Here is a 26,413-nt window from a genome sequence, read left to right as displayed (position 1 = left end):
GGTAATTTTGAAAGAAGATAATTTGGCTGTGTGTAACTGGCCTCTTGGTCGAATTCTTGAAGTGTATTCTGGTAAAGGCAATAAAATTAGAGTAGTACGTATTAGTGAAAACTAAAAATGGAATTTTTAAATGTCCAATTACTAAACTTTGTATATTACCCTTTTCAAATGATCAATAAGGGTGAAAATTTCAATTTATGTGTATTTTGAATATTTTACTTTATTGTGTACATTGTATTGAATTGTTTATGATTGTTTAAATTTAAGCAGTTGAATATGTCATTAACTGTAGAATATGTCATTAACTGGTAAGACACGAACATTGCCTTGTTACTTAACAATAGATGGCGCTGTTAAAATACATTTACATTTTTACTTCTAAATTTTTAATAAATATAATCCATCATGTCGTCGTGAAGTGTGGTGCTTTGATTCTTGAGTCGAGCTTTTCTTGTGTGTGTATAAAACAATGTTCTATATGTCTGCCATCATTGGTTCTGATGTGGCGCAGACGAATAGCTGCATGACCCGCCAAAATGTCGGAGCATCGATGCTGTCGATGACCTCCTGAATGGCAGTTTTCAGTAATGGTTTTTGGTATACATTAGCTTATTTCTGTATACATTGTTTTAATATAGCTGTAGTGTGTCTACCACTACAAAAATGCAATTCCGCATCACTAGTATATAAGACATGTTAATTCGATTCTATGTTGGGATACCTTCTCATAGATGAAGGTTGGCATGGTCGATAACTTTTATCCCCACATAGGTGACCCGGAAGTGATGTGAACACGCATACTTTGACAGAAACTCCCACTTCGATTTGAACACGCCTAATTCGATAGATTCCACATTAAACAGTTGACTTGTGACTGCGAAATTATCCAACTCCTGGCACCGTTGTTACTCAGTCAAGATCACACACAACATTGACCGTATACACTCGATTGCTAATGGCAACACAAGAGTGACTTTGACCCCGAAATTAATACAGCTCTCACGATCAGCACTCAAAGTCCGGTGATCTTAATGCAGCTCTCCCGGCTTCTCCCAAAACAGCAATGACAGATAAAATTCTAGTGGGGGAGTACTGTAGAGTGCGTCTACCACTACAAAAATGTAATTCCAAATCACTAGTATATAAGATATGTTAACTCGATCTTATGTTGGGGTACTTTTTCATAGATGAACGTGACTTTGCCGATAACTCCTCTCCCCACAATAGCCTCAAAAAATAAGTCACATGTATTCAGATCCGGAGAATATGACGGACAAACGAGTCCCATTGCAAGCGAAACACGCTCAGGCACATTGTACCGTGACATTTCATGGCATCAACTACAAGTTATGTGCGCAAGCGCATACTAATTCCCATCATGCCCTGCAGCCAACCACGAAGTTTAAACTTTACGCACACCGTTCAGAAGTTAGGATGGTTTTATTTCATATAGTTAAATGATTGTCACCTTCTATTAACAAGCTTTTTATCATAAATTAACTTTTTTTCTTTTAAACCCGAGGTTTTGAAAACACTTTTTTTCTTATCATAAAAATATATGATACTTATTATTTTTTATAAAAATAATGAAAATGCCTTCTGTAGAATTCCAGTTTTTATTTTTAACTGTTATTTGAAGCCAGAAATTGCTCATTCTTAATCAAAGGCAAAATTCTTTTTCTTTAAATCTTTAAAACATTTTACTAAACTTAACTTTAGCTTAGCGGTTTACTACTACTACTACAAAAAAAGACATAATGAGCCGCGGTGACTCAGGGGATAGAGCGCTCGCCTAGGTGACCTAGGTTCGATCCCAGTGTCAGCTGACTGATTCGAATTCAGCCCGCGGCTCGCACCGACAACAGTGCTGACGTAAATTATCCTCAGTGGTAGACAGATCATGGGTTAGAGTCCCCTTGCAGTTAGGCTAACCATGTGCGGTTTTCGTGGTTTTCCTCTCCATGTAACGCAAATGCTGGTTAGTTCTATCAAAAAGTCTTCCACGAAGGCAAATTTCTCCCAATACTTGATCCAGGAGTTTCCTTGTCTTCTGGATAGGGTTAGAAATTACAAGGCTATGGAGTTGAACATAAGTAGTCATAAACCCGAAAATTGGGTCGGCTGTTCAACGACGGTTATAATATAAAATATTAAGAAAAAAAAAACATAATGAATTTTTTAGATGTGATTTTTCTTAAGAACAGGGACTGTTCTTTTTAAAATTGTTGGATGAATTTAAATAGATTATTCGATAGGATATTTCGATAACTTCATTTCGTCACATCGAAAGAAAATCAAATTATTAAAATATAACCTTTATTAAAAAAATTACCCTATTTTTCTAAGTTTAATATCTACTTTAAAAGTATGACAACAGGAATTTTTCTATCTCGTCATATCAAAAGATAACCATATTATGATTATCTTTTAATCATTATAAATTGCTTTTATGAAAATCACCAACAATTCCGACTAAATATAAATATTTTTCCCAAAATGAATCCATTAGACTTTCCATGGAATAAAATTTTTATCAAAATTACTAGTTTTATTTCATTTATTATAAAGGAATAATAAAACCCTAAAAAATTATTAAAATATAACCTTTATTAAAGGAATTTCCCTATTTTCCTAAGCATAATATCTACTTTAAAAGTATGACAACAGGAATTTTTCTGCCTATTATGTCAATTTACAAGGTCAATATAAGTATATAATTAAATGGCAAAAACGATTCTACTTATTTGAATTAAATCAGAGATTCCCTCCATAAAGTAAACAAAGTGAATTTATTTTTCTCGATCAATTCATTGGAAGAAGATGAGTACACGATCTTAACCTCCTTCTTCTCGGCCGTGACTTCCGGGTAGGTCACGTGACCTGTCTCATCTTCTATAAAATCCTTCACTCGTTTCATTTTCTTTCCAAACTTATCATTTCAACATTTCAAAGTAAGTACTCATCTTACTGCATTCATTAGTTAACTATTTCTTGTAAACATTTTATTGATATTTAATAGTTTGGAGGATTATTTTTTTTCTTCTCTATTATTAACATTTTATGATCTACTTAAATTCCCCCTTCATTTAAAATTATTATTATTTTTTTTTAAAGAAACTAGATATTTATCAATGTTTAAATAAAGTTAATATAAGAAGAATTTCTTACAATCTGCCCTATAAGCTGAATTGAAGATAAAAAAAAAAACAATTAAAAAACTCAAACTGCATTATTTCAAAAGTTTTTATTTCAATGCTTATGAGACTCCACTTGACTCTAAACCAAAACTATAAAATAAGTATTTTAAAAACAGTTGTGACATTCACAGGGATGCAACTGGCGACTAAAAATGTAAATAGTGGTGACTGATAAAGGGCAAAAATGTATTAAAATTAACAGCTTTTTTTTTAGCTTTCTATTGAAGGTAAAATTTCTTTCCAGTTTAAATATGAACAATTTGGGATGTAAATTATGGTTATGGTGTTAGATACGACTGAATAATAAAATAAATAAAAATGTATTGAGTTTCTACCACTTCTTACATTTTTAGTCGCCTGTGACATCCCTGCATTTAGTAAGTCAAAAACACTGAAATAAACTTCTTTTGATTACGTAGAATTTCGTGAATACCTTGTTTTTTTCAAATCCTCTCAATGATACTCTTACTTTTCTCTTCGGTTATTTAAAAAAAAAAGCATTCAGGAAATTTATAAAACATTATTTTAAAAGTAAAAACTATAAATAAGTTTAAAAAAAAAAACAGTTAAGACATTCAATAAGTCCAAAGGATTAAAATAGCCATCGGAACTTTCTTCATCATCTCAATGATACTCTTACTCTTCTCTTCTATTATTTTTTAAGAAACATTCAGGAAATTTATAATGCATTATTTTAAAAGTAAAAATTTCAAAATAAATTAAAAAAAAAACAAACAAATCAGTTAAGACGTTCAATAAGTCCAAAGGACTAAAATAGCCATAGAAACTTCGTTTGATTACGTTGAATTTTGTGAATACCTTGCTTATTTCAAATCATCTCAATGATACTCTTATTCTTCTTTTCTGTTATTTTTTTTAAAAAAAAACATCAGGAAATTTATTATTTTAAAAGTAAAAGCTATAAAGTAAGTTTTGGAAAAAAAAAGCAGTTAAGACATTCAATAAAATTTAATAAGTCCTAAGGACTAAAATAGCCATCGAAACTTATTTGGAATATGTAGAATTTCGTGAATGCCTTTCTTTTTTTTAAATAATCTCAATTAGTTATTTTTATAAATTGTTTTCGCATCTGTTTCTGTTAATTTTCTGTTTTGTTTTAAAATAAGAAGATAAGTTTTCATTCAATCTTTTCTTTAAATGATCCTATTTTCTTTCATAAATAAATCAAAAAATTACCAAGCTCCAAAATTAAAATAAAATGAATTTTATTTATTTTCACATAGTCTATTTTCTTCGTACTTATTATTAATTTGTTGTATTCTTGTACTTATTAATTTTTGTTTCCCCGAAAAAATAAGTTAAAAAAGATGTTATTTTTTCTCTTTTTTTAAATTTCCTCTTCAATCAAAAAAGGTAATGATTTATTAACTAACTAAATATAGCCTTCTTACAACATAGTTTCCTTACAGCGTATTTCTTGTTCTAACAAATATTTTTTTAACTCAAACCACTCTCCATATAACGGAGTTTTGTCTACCTAGAAAGGATATTTTAGAAGTTTATTTTTATTCCCGTCATTTTTAAAGAAAGTTGGAGTTTCTACAAAACGCTCTCCCAAATGCTTGTTTATGGAAACACTCGCATTATTAAGTCTAACGTAATGACAAATTTAAAACGCTCCTTTATAATGTGTATTACTTCATTTTTAAATGAAAATCATGCTCATATGCTTTGAATTTAAACATTTAGTAACATTTATACCTGTGAAAAGGAAATTTGAGTTCATCATAAACGAACTTCTTAGCTGTTGAGCACATGAAATAATATTAGTTAAATAACAGTTTTGACGGGAGCGCCAAAAACGTTCCCTATAATCGAGTGTTCTAGATATACCGGGTTCATTATAACAAAGTTAGACTGTAATAAGAATTTATCTCTTCTTGTAGAGAACTATAAAAGTCATTTACAAAAAATAATATTTCAAATATTGATCGAATGAATCAAACGCAAATCCTACTTGCACTGAAACTTTAAGATATTTTGAATAAAATTAAATACTAAGGAATATTCAAGATCAACAATATGTGTACTCTTCATCCCCTGAGCCTCTCTCTTTAATTCTTAAACTTTTAGAACAACATTTTCAAAAATTTTTTCGTTAAAAATTACTGTATATAAAGTGTCTAAAAATGGATGGTATAGATTAAAAAAAAAAATTAATAATATTTTGAGCTCGTGAAAAATTATTTCCTGAGGAGAAAATGTAAAAATTTCAATAAAGTTTTTATAAATTGCTATTCTGAGAAATTCTTGTGGTTTAAATCGGAAATCTATAGTGAACTCACGCAAATATACATACGTGATTGCAATTTAAAAAAGAAATAGTTTACTTAATTTTAATAAGTATAATCAAAATCGAACAAATTTAGGAGATTTTAATAAATATTTATTGTAGAGTTCCAAACTTTTTCTGAAAGCTATCTGGCAAAAAATATTTTCAGAATTTTTGTTTAATTTTTATGCATTATCATTGCTTCTTTTTTTAAAAAAAGATAATCAAACATAACAACCCAACTGGCATAGGGATATTATAGCATTTATTTTTTTAACTGTTTAATTGTAATTTTTTTCAATTGTTGAACTGATTTAATGCGATTTTTGGCTCAAATTAGTTTATTTTTATAAAGTGCAGCTATTAATTTTCAGAGGGACGCACCCTTTTGACCCCCACTGCTTGCGCCCTTTAAAGAATTTTATGTGTGTGCGTCTGAGCGAAAAGTTTATTTCTCTTACTAAATTGAAAGATTTGAAATTAAAATGCAATGTAAAATTCCATATTTATTGTATATTATTAGTTTTTTTCTGCATATTTGTAATTTAATAATTGAAAATAATTTGTTGTGTGTAATTAAGCTAACACTATGAATCAGCTTTCTATGCAACTTTAATTTAGTCACAGAAAACAAAGCTTTTGCAATATGTACATTTCTTTTAATGCTGATTTATCGAAAAAAATTATGTTAAAATTTTAAAAAAAACCATTAAAATTTGTAAAAATCGAAACACTCAAAGTAATAATTTTACACTATGCATAAGCGGATTTTTTCCCTTGCTTACAAATTCTTGAAATGTAATAAAAAAAGAAAAGTTTTCTTGTAAAATAGTTAGGTTATTGGATGTTTATTATAATATATTTCTTATAAACTAAACTCCATTTTATTACTATAAATAATGGCAGATTTTCCAACCTTTTTTTCATTCCCTTCATTTCATTCCCTTCATTATAATTTAAATATGTTAACGTCGCAAAGCTTTTGTGTTATGTATTTGAATAATTCTTTTTATTTTTTATTCTTTGAATGCTGTGATTGACCTTTGCAAAAGGAATGACAGGTGAATGACCTACTTACTAGGTCACCTAAGACAGGTTAAGAACCGGATTCCCTCCTACAAAACTGGGTCCAATCCGGGAGTGAATTATTGCATCTTATTTGACAAAGAACGTTCTTTTTTATGCAATTTAACACCGCTATATAAACCCAGATTGAAGACTCGGTTATAGCGAACGTTTTTAGAGATCGAACTGATATTTAACTACTGTTATTTCATACGCTAATAGTGAATAGCTAAGAATATTGGTTGTTCGTTTATTATGGACACAAATTTCTTTTTTGCAGTTATTTAAATAACTGATAACAAATTTTTAGTGCATGTGATTAATTCTAAAATATATGATGATGACTTTTAATTTATAATGAAGTAATACAAATTGTAAAGAAGTGTAATTATTCATTTCGCAAGAATGAATAATTCGAATGTAATATATGAATGTAATATAATGAATGTAATAATGAAGTAATACACATTGTAAAGGAGTGTTTAAAATAACTCATTTCGCAGGAATGAATAAAGCGAATAATCCAAAAAATAAATAAGTAAGTCGGAGAGCAAATCGGTTTCATAGAAATTCTATGCAACTTTCTTCAAAATAAAGAAAATTTTAAAAGAAGATAAACTTGTAAAAAATTCCCAAATAATAAAAACTGAAAACACAAATGTCTAAAAAGTTTATTATAGAGAGATAATTCGTTCGGTTCATTGAGAAAATTTCGAATGTTATATATCATTCCAATTTAAAACTTCGTTGTAGGGAGAAATTCGCTGTAAGGAAACTTTGTTATAGAGAGACTCTACATATTTGGTTAGTTAACAATTTATAATGCAAATTATGTATTATTGCAATCACTATTTCTTCGAATAATATTTCAAAATGATAAAAAAAAATTTAACTCAGATTTTGGAACTTAATAGAGGACTGGGACCGTAAACGGTTCACTATGATGAGCTCTGACTGTATATGATTATTGTAAATGTAATGTTGAAGCAATTTAAAGAGAAATAGTATATTTTATTTAATAAAATATGCGATTGTTCTTAGGTATTTATTTTCAGAATTTTTGTGAAGGAATAAAATATACAAATGGGAATCTGAAATTAATATTTAAGCTAAGAAAAGGCAAAAACGCTATCAAAATCTCACAAATCACTATTGATGGAGGCGGGATCTAAATTATCGAGATCTGTTTAATCACGCATTTTGAGACGAATTGAAGCATTCAGATAAGCATATCATTATAACTATTTAAGATTATTTCATCTCATTGAGTTAAATTGTGGTTCAATTTCATGATATATCATATCTGAGCTCTTAAATAAAATAAATTAATATTTATTTTTAGAGACAAAAACTTTTTTGGACATTTTGCGCTCAAAAAAAGAAAAGAAAAGCTCCTTTAATTTTATACCATTATTTTTGAATCACCGGCCCACGGATTAACATTTGAATTAGAATTAATATGAATTTAATTTACATTTAATTAAGTATATACTCAAAATATTTTTCATTGTAGAAAGAATGTGAATGTTCAGAAACAATCTGGTCAAAAAAGTGTCATAATTTTGTATTTATGTCAATAGTAAAAATTAGTCCGATCCGCAATTGAAATATTTAGCCGATCCTTTGTTTCGTACTAAACGCACTTTCTTAAAGCATATTATTTGAAGAGAAGTTTCGAACACAAGAAAGATATTATTTAAAATAATCGAAGCGTACAAAAAAAGGAGTGATGTGATTCTTTAGACGAAATATAGAGCAGAACTTAGTGAGCATTGTTAAAGCGCATTTTTATCGAATGAATGCCATTATGTGTGATGTTACTTGTCCTGTTTCTATTTGTTAAGATTTCTTGACCATACATTGTCGAATAACGACAGCTATTCAAGATGTTTTTTTAGAATTTAGCTAAACCTTATTTTCTTCGTTGCATATCTATCTCATCCCCTTGCAATAGAAGAGTTTCGTTACTCACAGTCAAAAAAGTTTCTTTCTTTTATTTTTTTAAAATATGGCATTTTAATATAGATATACCTAAATGGATACTTTTTGCTTTTTATCAAATAATTCTTGCATTCATTTTGCTCTGATTGTGTACTAGTAAGATTCTTCTTTTACTCTATCAGCATATTATCTGTAATAAAGCGTCATGAAGAACTTTAAATACAGCATTTTAATATAGATATACCTGAATGGATGCTTTTTGTTTTCATCATATAGTTCTTGCAATATATTATTTGAATTTGATTATAATTTTTTTTATCTCTTATTTAAATAGCCGAAAGTTGGTTCAAAAATAATTGGTAGGAGACTTTTCCACGCCACTATACATATGAAATAAATTCCTTATAAACAAAAGCACTAACAAAAAAAAATAAATAAAAAAAAGCTTCATGACGGTTTATTACTGATAATACGCAGCTAAAGGGAAAGAAGAATCTTACTAGTACTTAATCAGAACAAAATCAAAATAAATGCAAGAACTATTTGATAAAAAGCAAAAAGTATCCATTTAGATGATAGTAGCTATATTAAAATGCTGTTTTTAAAGTTCTTCATGACATTTTATTACTGATAATATGCTGCAGGGGTGTTAAACTCGCGGCCCGAGATGAACATTTTTGTGGCCCAGTCAATACATCCAAAGCAAAGTAAAAATAAAATAGAAATGTGAATTAGAAACGGAACCAGCATATAAAATTATAATATACTTTATTTATAAACTATACGGATCATTTTAAATCGTACGCGCGAAAATGTAAAATTCTAATTAACTGAAATGGAGTCCGTTTCACACTAAGCGATCAATTAGATAGTATAGCGATCAATTAGATATTCAGGTACGTTGGTTATCTTGCTCCAAGGTTCTCAAACAATTCTGGGATTTGAAAGAAGAAATATGTATGTTTTTAGAAATTTAAAATCAAGATACAAGCTTGTTCTCCGATCAAATATGGTTGCAAGATTTATCTTTTATGGTTGATATAATCAAACACTTATCCGATTTAAATTTATTGTTACAAGGCAAGGATCAGATCATTACGAACATGCTTGACATAATTAAAGCATTCAAATGTAAACTATTTATTTGGGGAAGGCAACTGAAAAATGAAGATTTAAAGCACTTCCCAACTTGCAGCAAGAACAAATCTAGGTTAGATGACACTGCATCGTATCGAAAATACGCAGAAAAAATTTCAAATCTTAGAACAGAATTTGAAACAAGGTTTAAGGATTTTAATTCTTTGGAAGACAAATTTTGTTTGTTTCTTCGATTTTCTCAATAAATATAGACTCAGTACCCAGTTACATGCAAATGGAAGTGATTGCTGAGATTTAGTGCGACTCAAATTTGAAGGCAAAAGTCATTGAAGTGGGTGTGCCTGAATTTTACGAATATTTACCGGCGAGATTTGAAAATACTCGAAAATTCGCATATGAAATTATTTCCATGTTTGGAAGTACTTATCAGTGAGAGCAATTACTTTCTGTTATGAATGAAAATAAATCTCCTGTCCTAAACCTTATTAATTACGCTCACGTTGGGTCAATTTTGAAAGTAGTCTCGGCCAATAAAATTTCTCCTGACATAGAAAAGATAGTAGCAGAGAGGAGATGTCAAGTATAAGGACGTAAACAATAATTTAACTTTATATATGTTTATTACAATTCAAAATAAAAATATTTGCTTTTTTGGGGGGGGGGGGCACCTAAAGTTAAGCATTGTTTATTTGGCCCAAGTTAGCTTTCGAGTTTGACACCCCTGTGCTAGAGTAAAAGAAGAATCTTGCTAGTACACAATCAGAACAAAATGAATTCTACTTATTTAAAATTGTGTGTTTTAAAATTGTAAGATTTATAAACATAAAAATTAATCTACAATATTTTCGTGTTGAAAAGAATCCTTCCCGATTATAATTTTAAATTAATTAAAAAAAATTTAAAAAATATAAGCAGAGCATTTAATTTAATAACATAAAAATGATATTATACAGTTAATACCTTGTAGCCATGACTTTTGCAACAATTACAGCAGAATAACGACGCGGCATTATCTTAATAAAGTTATTGATCAGCGGAATTTCATCTCATTCTGGCTGCAAACCTTTGATTCAGGCCCGTAGCCGGGGGGGGGGACCGTCGGGACAAATCCCCCCCCCCGAAATTCTGGGATTTAAACTTTTTAGTCTTTCTTTGAGCCTCTCAGTAAAAAGAAAAACAAAAACTGTCGAATCAAACCTTTTCCCAGCACATCACCTTCGCTAGTGCATCATCTTCACTTGACCTTGTAGTTCATCTTTCCTTCGGTTAGACTCCTCCCCCGAAATCAATTGTTTTTCAGCATATTAATTTATGCAATTTCCGAATCTACGCAGATTTCATTGACGTCGAAAATCTCATGGGAGAAATGGAAGTATGGGCATCAAAGTGAAACCTGCTTGAACCCCTTAGTAGACCAGATACGGCACTTTCAGCAATGGAAGAATGTGACAGTATCTTTTCCCCAAACATTTATTGCTTGTTATCAATATTGGCTACGTTGCCAATCACCACAGCAACTGCAGAAAGAACCTTTTCTACTCAGCGTAAAAACAGCAACAAGAAATGCTACTAAAGAAGAGAGGCTAACTTTATTAAGCATATTTCGGGTTATTCCGGTTTGTCCTAAAAAAGTAATCGAAAAATTTTCTTCAAATCCCCGTCGCATGTCTTTGTAAACTTTGTTTACAAATTGATTATAATTATGGAATCTTAATTGAAGAATAATTATTATGTAATATTTTTTAATTACTAGTTTAACTTTTGCAAACAGAATAAACAATATTTGTTACAATGTTTTTCCCCTACTTTGCATGTCTGAAACTGTCCTTGCTTCTTACCATATCCCCCCTCCCCCGAAAAAATATCCTCTCTACGGCCTTGCTTTGATTAATAGATTTTATTTGAACATTGATGCTTTCTTAAACTAAATTCATCTAAATGATATATGGAAATAATGTCTGGAGATTGACCTGGCCATTGTATAGCCATTATTATGTATAAACTAGGGATGTAACGAACATTCAGTCACTATTCGGTATTCGGCTCTTTTGCCGAATACTCGGTTGACCGAATAATTGGCCAAATATCCGGCAAAGTATTATTTGGAAAAGTATTTTTCGTCCAAATTTTTTTTTTCGCGGGAGGGGAGGGAATTTGAATAGATTTAATAAAGAATTATCTAAAATCATATTTTTACTAGACATAATCAGAAATTGTTTTTACACGTATTTGTTAACTTGTTAATTTATGTTCTGAAAGAAAAATGGAAAATCGAAATTTGAAGAATTGAAACTAGATTACTTTATACTGAACCACGAGTTTTGTTTTGATAATTTCTATCTTTTTCTTTCTCTTTTTTACTTTACTATTATTATTATTTAATTTTATTCAAGCAAGTCAATTTCGTCGTTTTTTCAGCTCTTAATGTTTTAAAAATTTAAGAGCTTTTTTTTAAATTTATTTCATTTTTGCTTGTTTTTCTGTATTAACTATAGCGCAGCATCTTAACGGAGCGTTTCTAATAGATTTAATTCTTTTGTTGTCACTTTTTACCTGTGCTTTAAGACCGATAACCAGAAACATAGAAGACTGCGATTCTCTACCTTAAAATTATGTTTCAGAACTAAGAATAAATTTTTTTTCTGTTCCTCTGCAGTTTTTTTTATTAACTTTTCTTTTTATCAATTTTATCATAATAGCATTTTTTAACGAGCGTATCTAGTGAACGTTATTCCTTTATAGTCATTTTTTTCTAAAAATACGGCTATGTGAAATAGTTAAATTGAGATCTTTCATTAAAATTAGAAACAATCTAGATTTTTTTTTTGAAAAAACATTTTTTATAGACGTTTTTATTATGACGCGGCAATTAAGAGGGTTTCTATTAGACTTTAAACTTAACTTTTTCTTGAAAATACGGTAAAATTGGATACAAGCTTTAAAAATCTCTTTCAAAATTTAAGATCGCGATTTTTATTTTTTTTCTGTTTTGCTTTTGTATATAATCTTTTTTTTTTCATTTTTTTTTTCAATCGGCGCTTATATGATAGCGCTGCATTTTGAAAAGCGTTTCTGATACTCATTATCTATCTTAATGCTTCGTGGATAATTTTGTTTCGGAAAATATTATTTTTAACATTACAGTTTTGTTTTAAGAATTAAGACATTTTTTTTTCTAATTGTCTTTTTTTTCAACTTTACAACTATAGTTTTTTTTTAAAAACCTGTTAGCCAGTTTTTTTATTTATCTTAAATACTTCTAATTATTTTAATATCTAATTACCTTAAACATTTTTATTAAATTTTTTTTCCGATTACCCATACAAATAATACAGCTAAGTTTCGATTATTTTTTAACATTGACTTAACTTATTTATATATAAAAAGAATTATATTTACTAATGATATATATTTTTTTTAAATTGCTATTCGACCTCTGAATATGCGGTATTCGGCCAATATTTCTAGCCGAATATTCAGTATTCGGCTATTCAGCCAAATCATTATTGGTTATACCCCTAGCATAAACATATTATTATCTATACATTATCTTTCGAGTCGTTGTCTTGCTGAAATGTCCAATTTTAAGCCATCAATTAGTCTACATACGCCAATAGGACAGCATAAGTAGCGAAACATAATGCCATAAGTTTCTTTTAACTGAAAAACACCACAAATCACGAAATTGCCTCCACCATGTTTGCCAAACATTATTTCCTCTTCTTGTCCGGATATGGAACATATTTTCTGCTATCACTTCAATATAAATTGAACTTGTATTAATATATATATATATATATATATATATGAAAGGGTAGCAGTCATGGTGAGTGTGGTTAGGCCACGCAGATAGCAGTTGGAAGGCAAAAAATATTTTATTAGCTTCACATAGTATATTTAAGACATTTTCTAGCAAAGGAGGAGCTCAAATTCGCACTCCAAAACTGTGTGCTTAAGTTTTTATTTTAGGGAAAGTAGCAAAGGAATTTCCCTCTATTTTGTTATATTTGAGGGAAAAAGGGAAGTCCCAAGGATTACTATTGGTTTAAGAACTAGCTCGAGTGATTCCCACGTAGTTTAAAAAGGAAGAATGTTTTTATTTAAATTTATGCATACTTTGGCTAAAAATAGATTTAGAAACAGGATGTGGCTTTTAAAAGTGTGAGAAAGCAGTTCGACTTGAATAATTAATTAGTAATAAAGTAGGAGTTGTTTTATAGCAAAGAAACTAACATNTGGAAAGTAATTTGTATAGTTATAATATTATGAAAAGTGGAGCAATATTGAAATTTTAATGAATGTTTTTTAAGTAAATCATTAGGATTGGTATATATATATATATATATATATATACTTTTCTATAATCCTCGAAAATTCAGTTTAAGTGGTCTATGGCAAACTGTAATATAGCCTTCTAATTTTTTTATTTATTAATTAAAGACTTCTTTATGGCTATTCGTCCATGCAATTTTACATCATATAAACGTCTTGTAACAGTAACTGATATTTACACTTTCTTTTTGTAATTCCAATGTAATTTGAGTTGCATTTTTTATAAGGTTCTTTTTTTCCTTATTTTATTAATATTTTTTTCGTGGCTAACAACTTTAGATCTACATTTTAAACCATATTTTACTTTCATCAATAATTACCATATCAGTCACAGTTTACATTCCAAGTGAAAATAAAAATGAAATTTCATTAGAGGATTTGCCTCTTCTATAATTTCTTATCCTTTACATATATCCAAGCAATCGTGTCTACCCATAATGTTTAATGCAAACTAAATGTTTAAGACAGAAATTTTTAGGGTTCAAATGATTGTGGTGGCATAGCGACAACTTATCATCATCAAATATAAACAAGTCGAAATTCTTGATGGTCCCATCTAAACATTTTGATGGTTTATGTTGATTTCAGAGTGATTCATGATGGTCCAACATCATTTGATGGTCCCCATCCTCCAACATTATCCATTATGCTTTCATGGTTTTTGATATGCCAACAAACTTCCATCATTCTATGATGGAAAATTCCATTTTAATACTATGATGGTTAACCATCAAGAGAAGTTTGATTCTCATAGACTAACAATTCATGATGATTCGTAATGGCTCGGTTCCAATGATATATTTCCATAATGGTTTAATAGGAATTCTTGTTGGTTCTCAGGAATATACCATCAAAACAATTTTTTTTTATGTTGGACCATCAAAAATCAGTCCAAATTCTTACATTGGGAAGATGGTGGTGCATGATCGTTCCAACATTTGATTTCTAATAAACTATGATGGAAATTTCTGATGGTCCAACATGAACAAACCATCAAAAAAGTTGCTATTTTTATGTTGGACCATCATAAATCCCTCCGAATTCCTACTTTGGGGTGATGGTTTTTCATGTTGGTTACCATCAAAAATGTAATAGTTCATGATGGAATTATTGATGGTTACCATCAAGATTATATTGGTCCATCAATGGAAAACCATCAAAAAGTTTGACTTGGGTAAATAATAATGTTATTTCTCTTAACACAAGACTCAAAACACATATTAATGCAGCGAACTGTTATTTTATTTGCACATTGAATTCACACACTTGCCTCTTTCGAGGTTGTTAATACACACACTAGTTCTCGTTGCTTACACAGAGGGCACTGCTCGCATACAAAATTGAACATACCACCCCACATTGCACTGGTTCAACAAGGCAATCATTGTTATACTCAATTCACACATAAGTGACTTCATTAACACTTTTACCCTTTTAACATTTCATACAATTAACCACTGCTATACTCAATAACATAAATCACTAAATGCAATTAACAACACAGTTTATACTGCAATAAACATAAACAAATAGATTTGCATGCTATTATTATCAATTTTAATTTTATACACACATAATTAATTAACCAATTTTATATCAATAAGAACACTAAATATATAACACATTCAATTAATTATAAATTTAATGATCTGGCATTGGTAAAACACATATTTTAGAGATGGCTCTTTTAATAGTATTATGTTGAGTTTTCACTTTCACAACACGAATTTTTTTGTCCTCACCATAATACAGTTGAACAATACTGCCCAATGCCCATTTATAGGTTGGTAAATTTTCTTCAATTATCACTACCAAATCTCCGATTTTAACATTATTTTTTGGGAACATCCATTTGCCTCGTTGTTGCAATTGGTTCAAATAGTTACGACTCCATAATTTCCACATTAATTGAACTACTCTTGTTATTTTTTTCCATTTTTTGAGATTACTTTCTTTATATTTTGTTAAATCTGGCTCTTCAATAGAATTTAAAGATCTGCTTAATAAAAAGTGTGCAGGGGTAAGAACTTCAAAATCGTTATCATTGGCTGATAAGGGACAAAGCGGTCGGGAATTCATAATTCCCTCGATTTGTACAGTAATCGTGTGAAGTTCTTCGTAAGTTAGTTTATCCCTTTTACAATCCTTTTTAGGTGATATTTACACGATTTTATAGCTGCCTCCCAAAGGCCACCAAAGTTGGGAGAACTGGGCGGAATGAATTTCCATTCAATCCCTTCTGCTGCCAAATAAGCAGCTAAACTTTCGTCTGGTTTCCTAACCATTTCATGCAGCTTTTTAATCTCATTGTTAGCCCCCACAAAATTTTTAGCATTGTCTGAAAACAATTTTGCACATTTTCCTCTTCGAGCCGTAAACCTTTTCAACGTGGCAATGAATGCTTCCGATGTTAAATCAGAAACTAACTCGATATGTACAGCCTTAAACACAAAACAAACAAATATACATATATACACTTTATACAAAACAAACAAATATACATATATACACTTTATACGAAACAAACAAATATATATATATACACTTTATACAAATTCCCTTTACGTTGTCCTCTATTGTTAATGAAGAAAGGACCAATGAAATCAACACTTGAACAATTAAATGGATAATCAGGTACAAGCCTTTCTTTTGGCAGGTTGCCCATTAACTGACTTGACACTATTGGTTTTGCTTTAAAACAAGTTATTCAGTTATAGACAATTTTTCTACAAATTGATCGACCACTTAAAGACCAAAACTTTTCACAAATATGATTAAGTAGAGATGCAACTCCTATTATTATTAAAGTTAACTTATTATTCTTGGGTAAAATTACCTGATGCTTCTTATTAAAATTAAATTCTGTATTACCTAAGCGACCACCAACTCTTAAAATGTCATTGTCATCCGAAAAGGGACTAAGAGTTTTTAACTTACTGTTTGATGGTACACTTCCAGATCGTTTAATACTTTTTATTTCAAAAGAAAATTCTTGTTCCTGAACCTTTTTTACCAGAAAGGTTTCTGCTCTTTCATACTCCCTTGTTGTTAATGGACCTGTTGATTTCTGCTTCGTTTTTACTATCTCCACGAACCTAAACAGAAAACTCACAACACGTAAAATAGTTATTGCTTAAACTAATTAAATCATTTATAAAATTATTAGTAAGGATATTAAGCACAGACGGAAAGTCCTCAAAGTCTCCATTGGTGGAGCTTCTCAGTTCTGAATAGTACTCATCGTGTATCTCACTACAATTTATAGTTCGATTTGGATAGTCATTATCTGTAAGAAACATCGGTCCATTCCACCAAGGGTGGTTATGCAGAAGTTTATCAGGATCAACACCTCGTGAAACTAAGTCTGCAGGATTTTCATCAGTTGGTACATGTCTTCATCGCTGATTAGAAAATAGCTCTTGTATTGTGGCCACTCTGTTTTGGACAAAAGTTTTTAAGTCTATGGGTTCTTTTTGAAGCCACGCTAGAACTATCATAGAGTCTGTCCAAAGGTATATTTCAACAGTTTCTAACTTTAACGCAGCAACAACTCGTTTCACAAGTTTTGACAGAAGAACAGCAGCACATAATTCAAGTCTTGGAATAGTTAGACTTTTTATAGGTGCGACTCTTGATTTGCTTGTTATCAAGCTAACCAAAGTCTCATTCATTGAATTTTTAGATTTACAGTAGACTGCTGCACCATAACATTGCTGAGATGCATCAGCGAAGCCATGGATTTCTACACTTTTTGGAATAGTGATGAAGATGCGTCTTGGAATCTCTATATTGTTGATGCTCTCTAAAGACACTAGAAATTGATGCCACTCTCGATATTCTTCATCTGGTAAAGAGTCATTCCAGTCCATTTTGATTCTCCACAAACGCTGAAGGAAAATCTTTGCCTTTGCTATTACCGGTGCCATTAGACCAATCGGGTCGAAGAGCTTGGCAATAGTGGACAAAACGTCACGTTTTGTGTAAGAATTCTCCAAGCATACCTTTACTCTGAATAGAAAACAATCTAAAATTGGTTTCCAGGATACACCTAAAGTTTTTGTCTCTATTAACGTTGCAAAATTATAATCACATTCAGAATCTGGTGCTAGTTTCACGTGATTGGCGCAGAGCTTGTGTAGTGTCATGTCAGCACTTTGCAAAATCCCTTTTAATTGTTGCTTGAGCTCAATTGCCTCCTCTAATGTGTCTGCACCGCACAAACAGTCATCCATGTAAAAATTATTTTGCAGGACGGGAGCAGCCATGGGGAAATTGGCTTGTTCGTCAACTGAAAGCTGTTTAAGTGTTCTTTGCGCTAAGTAAGGTGCGCTTACCGTGCCGTAAGTAACGGTAGATAGTTCGTATATTTTTGGCGGTTCATCTTCATTTTCACACCAAACGATTCTCTGAAGATTACGCTGATTTGGATTGATTAAAATAGTTCGATACATCATTTTGATATCAGCAGTAAAGGCATATGCATATGTGCGGAACCTTAGCATTTGAGTATATAAGTCCTCCTGAATCACTCCTCCATTAAACTGAATATCATTAAGGGATATTCTCTTATCAGTTACTGAAGAACAATTAAATACAACACGAAGTTTTGTCGTGGACTTTTCTGGACGATAGATTCCATGATGTGTAGCATAATATGTTACCTCTGGTTCAATTTCTCTAGTAACCTCTCTCATGTGTCCCAGTTTCTCATATTCTTTTAAGAAATCACGATATAAATTTAAATAAATTTCATCTTTAGCTAAGCGATTCCACAGCGATCTGAGACGTTTGAGGGCTATATCTTTTGAGTTTCCTAAACATGAGGGATCTTCCTTTAGGGGCATTGAAACAACGTATTTCCCTTCCCTAGTTCTAAAATGAGTATCCTCAAAGTGTTTCTCGCAAATTAAGTTTTCTTTACTCTTTGTTATTGTTTCCTCGACATTTTCTATTTGCCAGAATTTTTCTAGTGTTTTATTTAAGTCCTCATCACGAATCAAACCGCAGTGAACCTTTGATTCATTTATTGAATCTAAATTTCCGGTCACTACATACCCAAATACGCTATTGACCAAAAGCAATTGCGAATTTTTTATTTTAATTCTTTCCGACTTTATCAACTCGTAAAATATATTTGCACCCAATAATAAATCTATTTTTCCCGGAATATTAAAAGTGTCATCTGCTAATTCCACGAAATTTGAAAAATCGACATTTATATTTAAAGTTTTATTCGGAATAAATTCTGTGATTTTTTTAACTATGAGCATATCTAATTCTCTTTCAAAAGATTTGTTTTTATTTGAAATCGCCACTTTAACACACCCATTTACCATCATAGAAGTATCGTTTAAACAAGAAATCAATGTATTTATTTTTTCACTCTTAAGTTGCAATTTATTAGCACATTCATTTGAAATTAGACAGGTTTCACTACCCGAATCCAGTAACGCTCTACACATCTGCCATTCCGAATATTTATCCCTTACGAGGATTAATGCCGTACTTAATAAGCATTTGTTTTTAAAACATGCGGTCGCCACTATTTGAGTAGTGTCTTCTCTCGGAACGAATGATTCAGCACTTACATTAAACGCGGTTGTTTGTGATTTATTTTGATCATTAATTGGCGCCATATTGGGAGTGGAGGAATTGTTTTTAATTTCTCTCGGATAATGTAAAAGTTTGTGATGAGCCTTTTTACATAGAAAGCAGTTTCTCATTCTGCATATATTAACTTCACATCTGGGGGAAAAACACTTAAAACATAGTCTATTATTTTTTACAAACTCTACTCTATCGTGCACAGACATTCTTTTGAATTGGGGGCAAAATTGCAAAGCATGAGACTCATTGTTTTTACATAATACACAGTTATCATTTTTTATTTCAGATAAAAATACATTTGTTGCTCCTCTCTGTACACTCGAATTATTAACTCTATTTTGTTTATTAAATTCGTAACGCTTAGTATTTCCACTGAAAGATTTCGAAAATGTTTCATTTTTGCTTTTGCCTTTCGAAGATAAATAAATATCACACTCACGCCCCAATTCATGTGGTTTAAAATACTTTTCTCCCTGTTTTACACTAATATGAGTCATCAATTCTCTATCGAGAGTACTCATTATTTTATCCGATACTATTAACTCACAGACGGATTTAAAATCATTTACATTACGTAATTGACAATAATATTCAAACGTCGCACTTAGCCTTGACGCAAATTGTACATAATTCTCTGAACTTATTTTTTGTGCTCTTTGGAATTTATTAAAGCATTCTTGTGGTGTAGGGGAAAATTCTTTTAGCACTAAATCTTTGAGTTTATCGTAATTAGTTAACTCTTCTTCGGAAATGTGAACCATTAAATTGTTAGCTCTCTCACCTAAAATATTTAAAAGAATTTCACATTTAAATTGCTCGGGAACCTCTTTTGTTTTGAATGCTTTTTCCAACGACTGAAAAAATAAATTATAAGATTCAACTCGTGAGGGTACAGGTATAGTTAAGGTTTTTACCGATTTTAATAAAGTTTCGATATTAATATTACTCGGATTCTCAGAAACACTTTCTTTTGCGATTACGGAATTATGCGGTAACTCTTTTTGAACATTAGCTAGCGCTAATTGTTTTTCTAATTGCGCTAATTTAATTCGCTCAAGTTCTAATTTAGATTCACTATCGGCTAATTTAATTCGCTCAAATTCTAATTTAGATTCACTATCGGACTTTTTATTTTTTACTTCCTCTATAGCATAATCCAGTGCGCATTTAAATAGCTCTTGATCTGTTTTATACACTTCGCTGTTTTCAATTAAAGTTTTTAAATCGGCAATTTTTGCACCCTCCGGTACAGTTAAGTTTAATTCTTCTGCGACGAGTCTTAATTCGTCTTTCTTTAATTTAGTCAAAGACATGTTTATAGTTTAATTCACCTAAATATAAATTTAACTTTCACCTACCTTCTCAGATCGCTGTTAGACGCACTTGAGTTTCAGTTTCGATTCTCGATCGTACACGTACACGTTTCACTGAATCTTTTACACTAATTTCAGCTTAATTTTCACAAAATTTTGCTGTCCATAGATCGCTTACCCTCTCAGGCTCGGATAAGGACCATGTTATTTTACTTAACACCAGACTCAAAACACATATTAATGCAGCGGACTGTTATTTTATTTGCACATCGAATTCACACACTTGCCTCTTTCGAGGTTGTTAATACACACACTAGTTCTCGTTGCTTACACAGAGGGCGCTGCTCGCATACAAAACTGAACAAATAAAATTAGCCGGAACACGAAAATATTGTAATTTATTTTTGTTATTATGTTTCCAAACGTTTCGGCATAAAAATGTGAAATTATTTTACTTTGACTACAATAATAATTAAAATTATCTGCTTTTCACTCATTAAAAGCAGAAATAAGAACCCAGGATGTTCTTATCTATCGATTTTCGCAAGACTGGCTTAAAAATAAAAAAAAAACATTGATACCACCACCACCACCACAAAATAAATAAAATAAAAAAATTTCATGCAATAAAGTACCTACTTCTCTAAAAACTGTTATTTGACCTTAATAAGATTTGTCCTCCGGGATGTTTCCCAGAACGTCGCCAATAGCCCATTGTGCAGCTCTAGTGCGACGTAAATTAACAACAACAATAATAAGATTTGTTTGAGTATGAGAAAAACACCGTATTCCGTTCGTATGGCGTCATACAAACGGAATTTTTTTAGTACGTCCGTTCGTATTTAGTTCTGTTTTGAAATGTAATTGAACGGTTCCATGAAAACAAAGAAATTTTTTTTTTTTACTCATTTAAGTTCAGTATTTATTAAATCAAAAACGGTCAAATTATTATTTGTTTCGTGTAAAAATTCTAAGTTTTTCTGTAATGGAAACAATTCGGATTAAGACTTTTTTTTTTCTGGCTGCTGTTTGCAAACAGAAGTTTAAAAAAAATTGACTGAAAGTTTAGCTAACTGTAATGTTCATTGTTTTTATTCAATTCAATTTTTAACTCTCCGAAACTTCTTAATTGTTGTACGCACCCATTAAAAAATAATAATTGCTTCTGTGCCTTCATTTGACGCTAAAGTTGAATATTTTAATTTTAAAGGTAAGTTTTCTACAGCGGATAATACACATCTAATACCACTTACACATTCAGAGAAAGTAATGAAACTGTTTACACAACACAGATAGGTGTTGAACTAGTTAGTGGTTTTCATTGATTTGATTTAAAATGATTTTTGCTTTACTCGATAATGAAAAATCTATAATTTTATATTAAATTGAAATAATGTGTATCGTTTTGTAAAGTTCTGAATTTTTTAGAAAAAAAAATCAGAGCAAGATATCTAATAAAACCTTATATTAAATAATACTTATTTTCAAAAGTATGGAAAAATCCAAGATGATAATTTTTATTATTTTCAATACATATTTTAAAAGTATTAAGCGAATGAAAATTTCATATTGAAGCTCAGAAATAATTACTCGAAACTAAAAGCAACTAGATGGCTAATATATATAAAATGATGATTTCTTTTTCAGAATGAAAATTTTCATTGTGACACTTCTGTTGGTGGCTTCAGCATTTGCGCTGCCAAATCAGGAAGAAAAAACGGCAAGAGCTGCTAGATTCGACGAAAGAAAATTCAGTAACAACAAACACGCATCCTTGACATCAAATGATTTAGATAGCAACAAAAAACAAGTCTCTCAGTTTTTAACCTCAAAGAATGTCATCAGAACTCTTGTAAAACTCATCTTTGGTAATGATGAAGAAAGTGCCGCAACATCCAAGCAAATCCTGAATATTTTTGTGAGTGTTCTGGATATGCTTAAAAACACATTAGGGCAAAGAGCACGTTCTTCTAAAGGTGTTGTTTTAAGTGATGCAGCAACAGCTAGTGCGTCGCTTTTAAAAGGATACATCCGTGCCTTTTTGACAAACAACAGTAGTTGTGTACAAAAGTATTTGTGTGAAGCTAGTAAAGAAGCTGTAAGTGATGGACATGAAGTAGGATATCTCATTGCTCAAGTTGGAGGGTAAGCATTTTATTTCACAAATTCGGAAACTTTTCCAAAATTATCTCAGATTCAAAGAAAAAAAATTCTTAGTTACCAAATGTAGAGAGAAATTTTTTTTTTTTGCTCACTGAAGAAAAAAAACTTGCTTTCAAAATCGATCCATGTTGATAAAAATTGTATCCCATGATGCATTTTTAGAATAATCCCTTACACCAATTGGCTGACTTTTTTTTATAAAATTATTTTATTTAAGTAATTCAATGAAAAGAAATGTTAACTAAGTAATATTTTATTCTATCAATTTATTCAAAAACACTGAAACATTTATACTTAAATATTCCATTTTCTTTTCGTGTCTTTAGTCGTCACTTTAAGACACAATGATAATTTTTTTTCTTTTTAAATTTGAATTCTAAATTAAAACTCTTTTAAGAAACAAATCATTTTCCAGCCATAATGTTTAGCATTTAGTTAAAGTAACCCTTTAAATTCTCTTCGTTTCCAGTAGAATCTGCAATTTTTGAAACCCCTCAATGAATGGAATAGAAAATTTTTTTACAGTCATATATATATATATATAGTTAATAATTTATAAATAAATTAAGTACTATTCTTCTTCTTCAGCACGACAGCCCCTTACAGACCTTGACTGCCTCAACCACACGTAGCCTCTAACGCCTCCTGTCCATGGCGACTTTTTCCCAGTTGTTTATCTTTAATACTTTTAGATATTTAGCAGTGTCATCCAGCCATCTAGTTGGAGGTCTTCTTCTAGCCCGAGATCCCGAAGGATTTTCAAAGATGGCAATTCAGACTGCATTATTTTCTGTGCCTCTTCAGATATGGCCAAGTCATCTTAATCTATTGCTTCGGATGATCTGCACTATCTGTGGCTGTCCATAGAGTCTATATAATTCAAAGTTGTATCTGATTCGCCAACAGCCTCTTTCCTGTGCTGGGCCAAAAATATTTCTAAGGATTTTCCTTTCAAAAACACCAAGAGTACGCTGAGTGTCTGCGTTTAGTGTCCATGTTTCACTCGCATAGAGCAATACAGGTAGAATAAGAGTCTCATAAATTTTAATTTTAGTTTTTCGACTGATTAGGCTTGATCTTAATTGCTTTCTTAGTCCAAAGAAACACTTGTTTGCCATTTTAACTCTGTTGTCTAATTCTGTTTTTATGCTGTTTTGGTCATTGATCATTGTTCCAAGGTATTTGAATTCATTAACCTTTTCAAAGGTGTAACCATTTATGAATAAAGGATCATGATTTACAGTTGTGGCTGGAGATTCCATAAATTCAGTTTTATTTTCATTGATGGTAAGGCCCATATTTGTGGCAGAAGTTTCAAGAGCCAGAAAGGCCTCTCTCACAGCTCTCTCTGACCTTCCTACGACATCGATGTCATCGGCATATGCCAGTAACTGAACTGATCTATTCTAAAGGGTGCCTTTTCGGTCTAATCCACTATTTCTGATCCATTTCTCCAGAGCTAGATTAAAGAGTAGACAGACGCGGGATTCCCCTTGACGCAGGCCTCTCTCTGTTGAAAATGTTTTCGATAATTGATTTTGAATTTTAACCCTGCATCATATATTGCTTAGTATAGCTCTGGTTAAGTTAATGAGTTTAGTAGGGATCCCAAATTCGGCCATTGTTTCCAGTAGTTTATCTCTCTTTATGTTGTCGTAAGCAACTTTAAAGTCTATAAATAAATTAAAAGTTTTGATATTATATTCCTTAGTTTTTTCTAAAATTTGCTTTAGGGTGTGAATTTGATCTATAGTAGATCTTTGTGATCTAAAACCACATTGGTAGTCTCCAATTATTTTGTCGGTAAAAGAGAGAAGTCTTGCAAAAAGCAAGTTGGAGAATATTTTATATGCCGTATTGAGGAGTGTAATGCCCCTATAGTTACGACATTCAAGTTGGTCTCCTTTCTTAAATATGGGGCAAATGGAGCTTTCTTCCCATTCAATGGACAATTTTTGCTTATCCCAAATTTTAACCATGATATAGATGGCGTTAAGAAGCTCTGGTTCATCAGTTTTTAGTAACTCAGATGGTATACAGTCGGGACCAGCCGACCCATTGTTGTTAAGTTTTTCAATAGCTATGACAACCTCATCTAGAGATGGTGGGGGAATGTCTACATGTCGAACTGGGTTCAGTTCTTCAGGGCTGTTCTCTAAGTTGAGAGTCTCATTTTTTGCTTCAAGCAAATCTTGAAAGTAGCATTTCCAAACTTTAAGCACGTGATGAAGTTCGCTCACAAGTTCTCCATTCTTATTTCTGCAGGTGATAGATTTTAGCTTAAATTCTCTTCTCATATTATTTACTAGTTTATAGAACCTCTTACATTCTTTTTGGTTATTTCGGCTTTCCAGGAGTTTCAGAGATTCCTCTAGATATGCTCTTTTCTTTTCCTTATGTAATTTCTTTTCTGTTTTCCTCAGATTCTGTTTTCCTGTATTTTTCCTCATAACTTCTGATATAATGTTTTTGGATAATCAGTCGGTAGGCTTTGTTTTTTTCTCAGTAGCTTTTCTGCAATCGTCATCAAACCACTCTCTTCTGGTACTACTTTCTAAGCATGGCATGGTTTTACGTGCTGATTTTAAAATGATTTCCTTAACTGAGTTCCAATCGAAGATGCTATTTGAATTTTCTTTTTCCAGTTCAATGGATCTAGATAGTTTGCATTTGAATTCTTTAAGGATGCTGGGATCATTTAATTTAGCGATGTCTAGTTTAAGAATGGTGTTTTTCTTCTTAGAGAAAAATTTCTTACATAACCCAAGTCTAACTTTGGAGATGACCAGAATATGGTCGATGTCTACATTTGCTCCTCTGTAGCTTCTCACAGCTAACACATTGCTACGATGTCTTGTATCTACAAGTACATGGTCTATTTGATTAAAGGTTAAACTGTCTGGGGATCGCCAGGTGTACTTGTGTATTTTCTTATGTGGGAATGCTGCACTAGAAATAAACATATTCTCTGAAACAGCAAAATCAAAAAGTCTCTGTCCGTTTCTGTTAGTCTCAGGGTGTAGGCTTTCAGCAGAAGCATGGGATCTAATAAATTGTTCTCTTCCAACCTTAGCATTGAAGTTTCTAAGAACCAGCTTTACATCCTGGACAGGGCATGAATCGTAACACTTCATAAGTAGGTCATAAAATAGGTCTTTTTCCTCCTCGTCTTTGTTTTCTGTTGGTGCATGGGCGCAGATCAATGTGATATTGTAATGTCTTCTCCTGATTCTGATTTTGCATGCTTATGGCCTGAAAATCAATAACTAAGTTTCTCAGTTTTTTGTTTACGATGAATCCGACACCAAACTGGTGGGATTTTTCTTGGCAGCTATAGTAAACTCTGCAATCCTTCCTATCCAAAATGCCTTGTCCCAGCAATCTGATCTCCTGGATCGCTAGGA

At 31.2% G+C, this 26,413-nt stretch overlaps 2 protein-coding genes across 2 annotated transcripts in view; one reads left to right on the top strand and one right to left on the bottom strand.

Moving 5' to 3' along the window:
• The first annotated feature begins 2,824 nt into the window (after window positions 1–2,824).
• LOC107445898 (uncharacterized) overlaps window positions 2,825–26,413 on the top strand; it is a 38,663-nt gene continuing 15,074 nt past the window's right edge. The window contains exons 1-2 of the mRNA XM_016060386.3: window positions 2,825–2,951; window positions 22,494–22,991. Of these exons, the coding sequence (XP_015915872.1) occupies window positions 22,495–22,991 (497 nt within the window). The 5' untranslated portion in view covers window positions 2,825–2,951; window position 22,494. The remainder of the gene's footprint in view (window positions 2,952–22,493; window positions 22,992–26,413) is intronic.
• Window positions 17,322–20,846, bottom strand: LOC122271801 (uncharacterized). The gene has a single exon (XM_043054183.2). It carries the CDS (start codon window positions 20,844–20,846, stop codon window positions 17,322–17,324), a length of 3,525 nt encoding a protein of 1,174 aa, XP_042910117.1.

The sequence above is a fragment of the Parasteatoda tepidariorum genome, chromosome X2, assembly GCF_043381705.1.
Source record: "Parasteatoda tepidariorum isolate YZ-2023 chromosome X2, CAS_Ptep_4.0, whole genome shotgun sequence".
Taxonomy (NCBI): Eukaryota; Metazoa; Arthropoda; class Arachnida; order Araneae; family Theridiidae; genus Parasteatoda; species Parasteatoda tepidariorum.
Note: the sequence above shows the minus strand (reverse complement) of the source record. Positions and strands in the feature narration are given on the sequence as shown.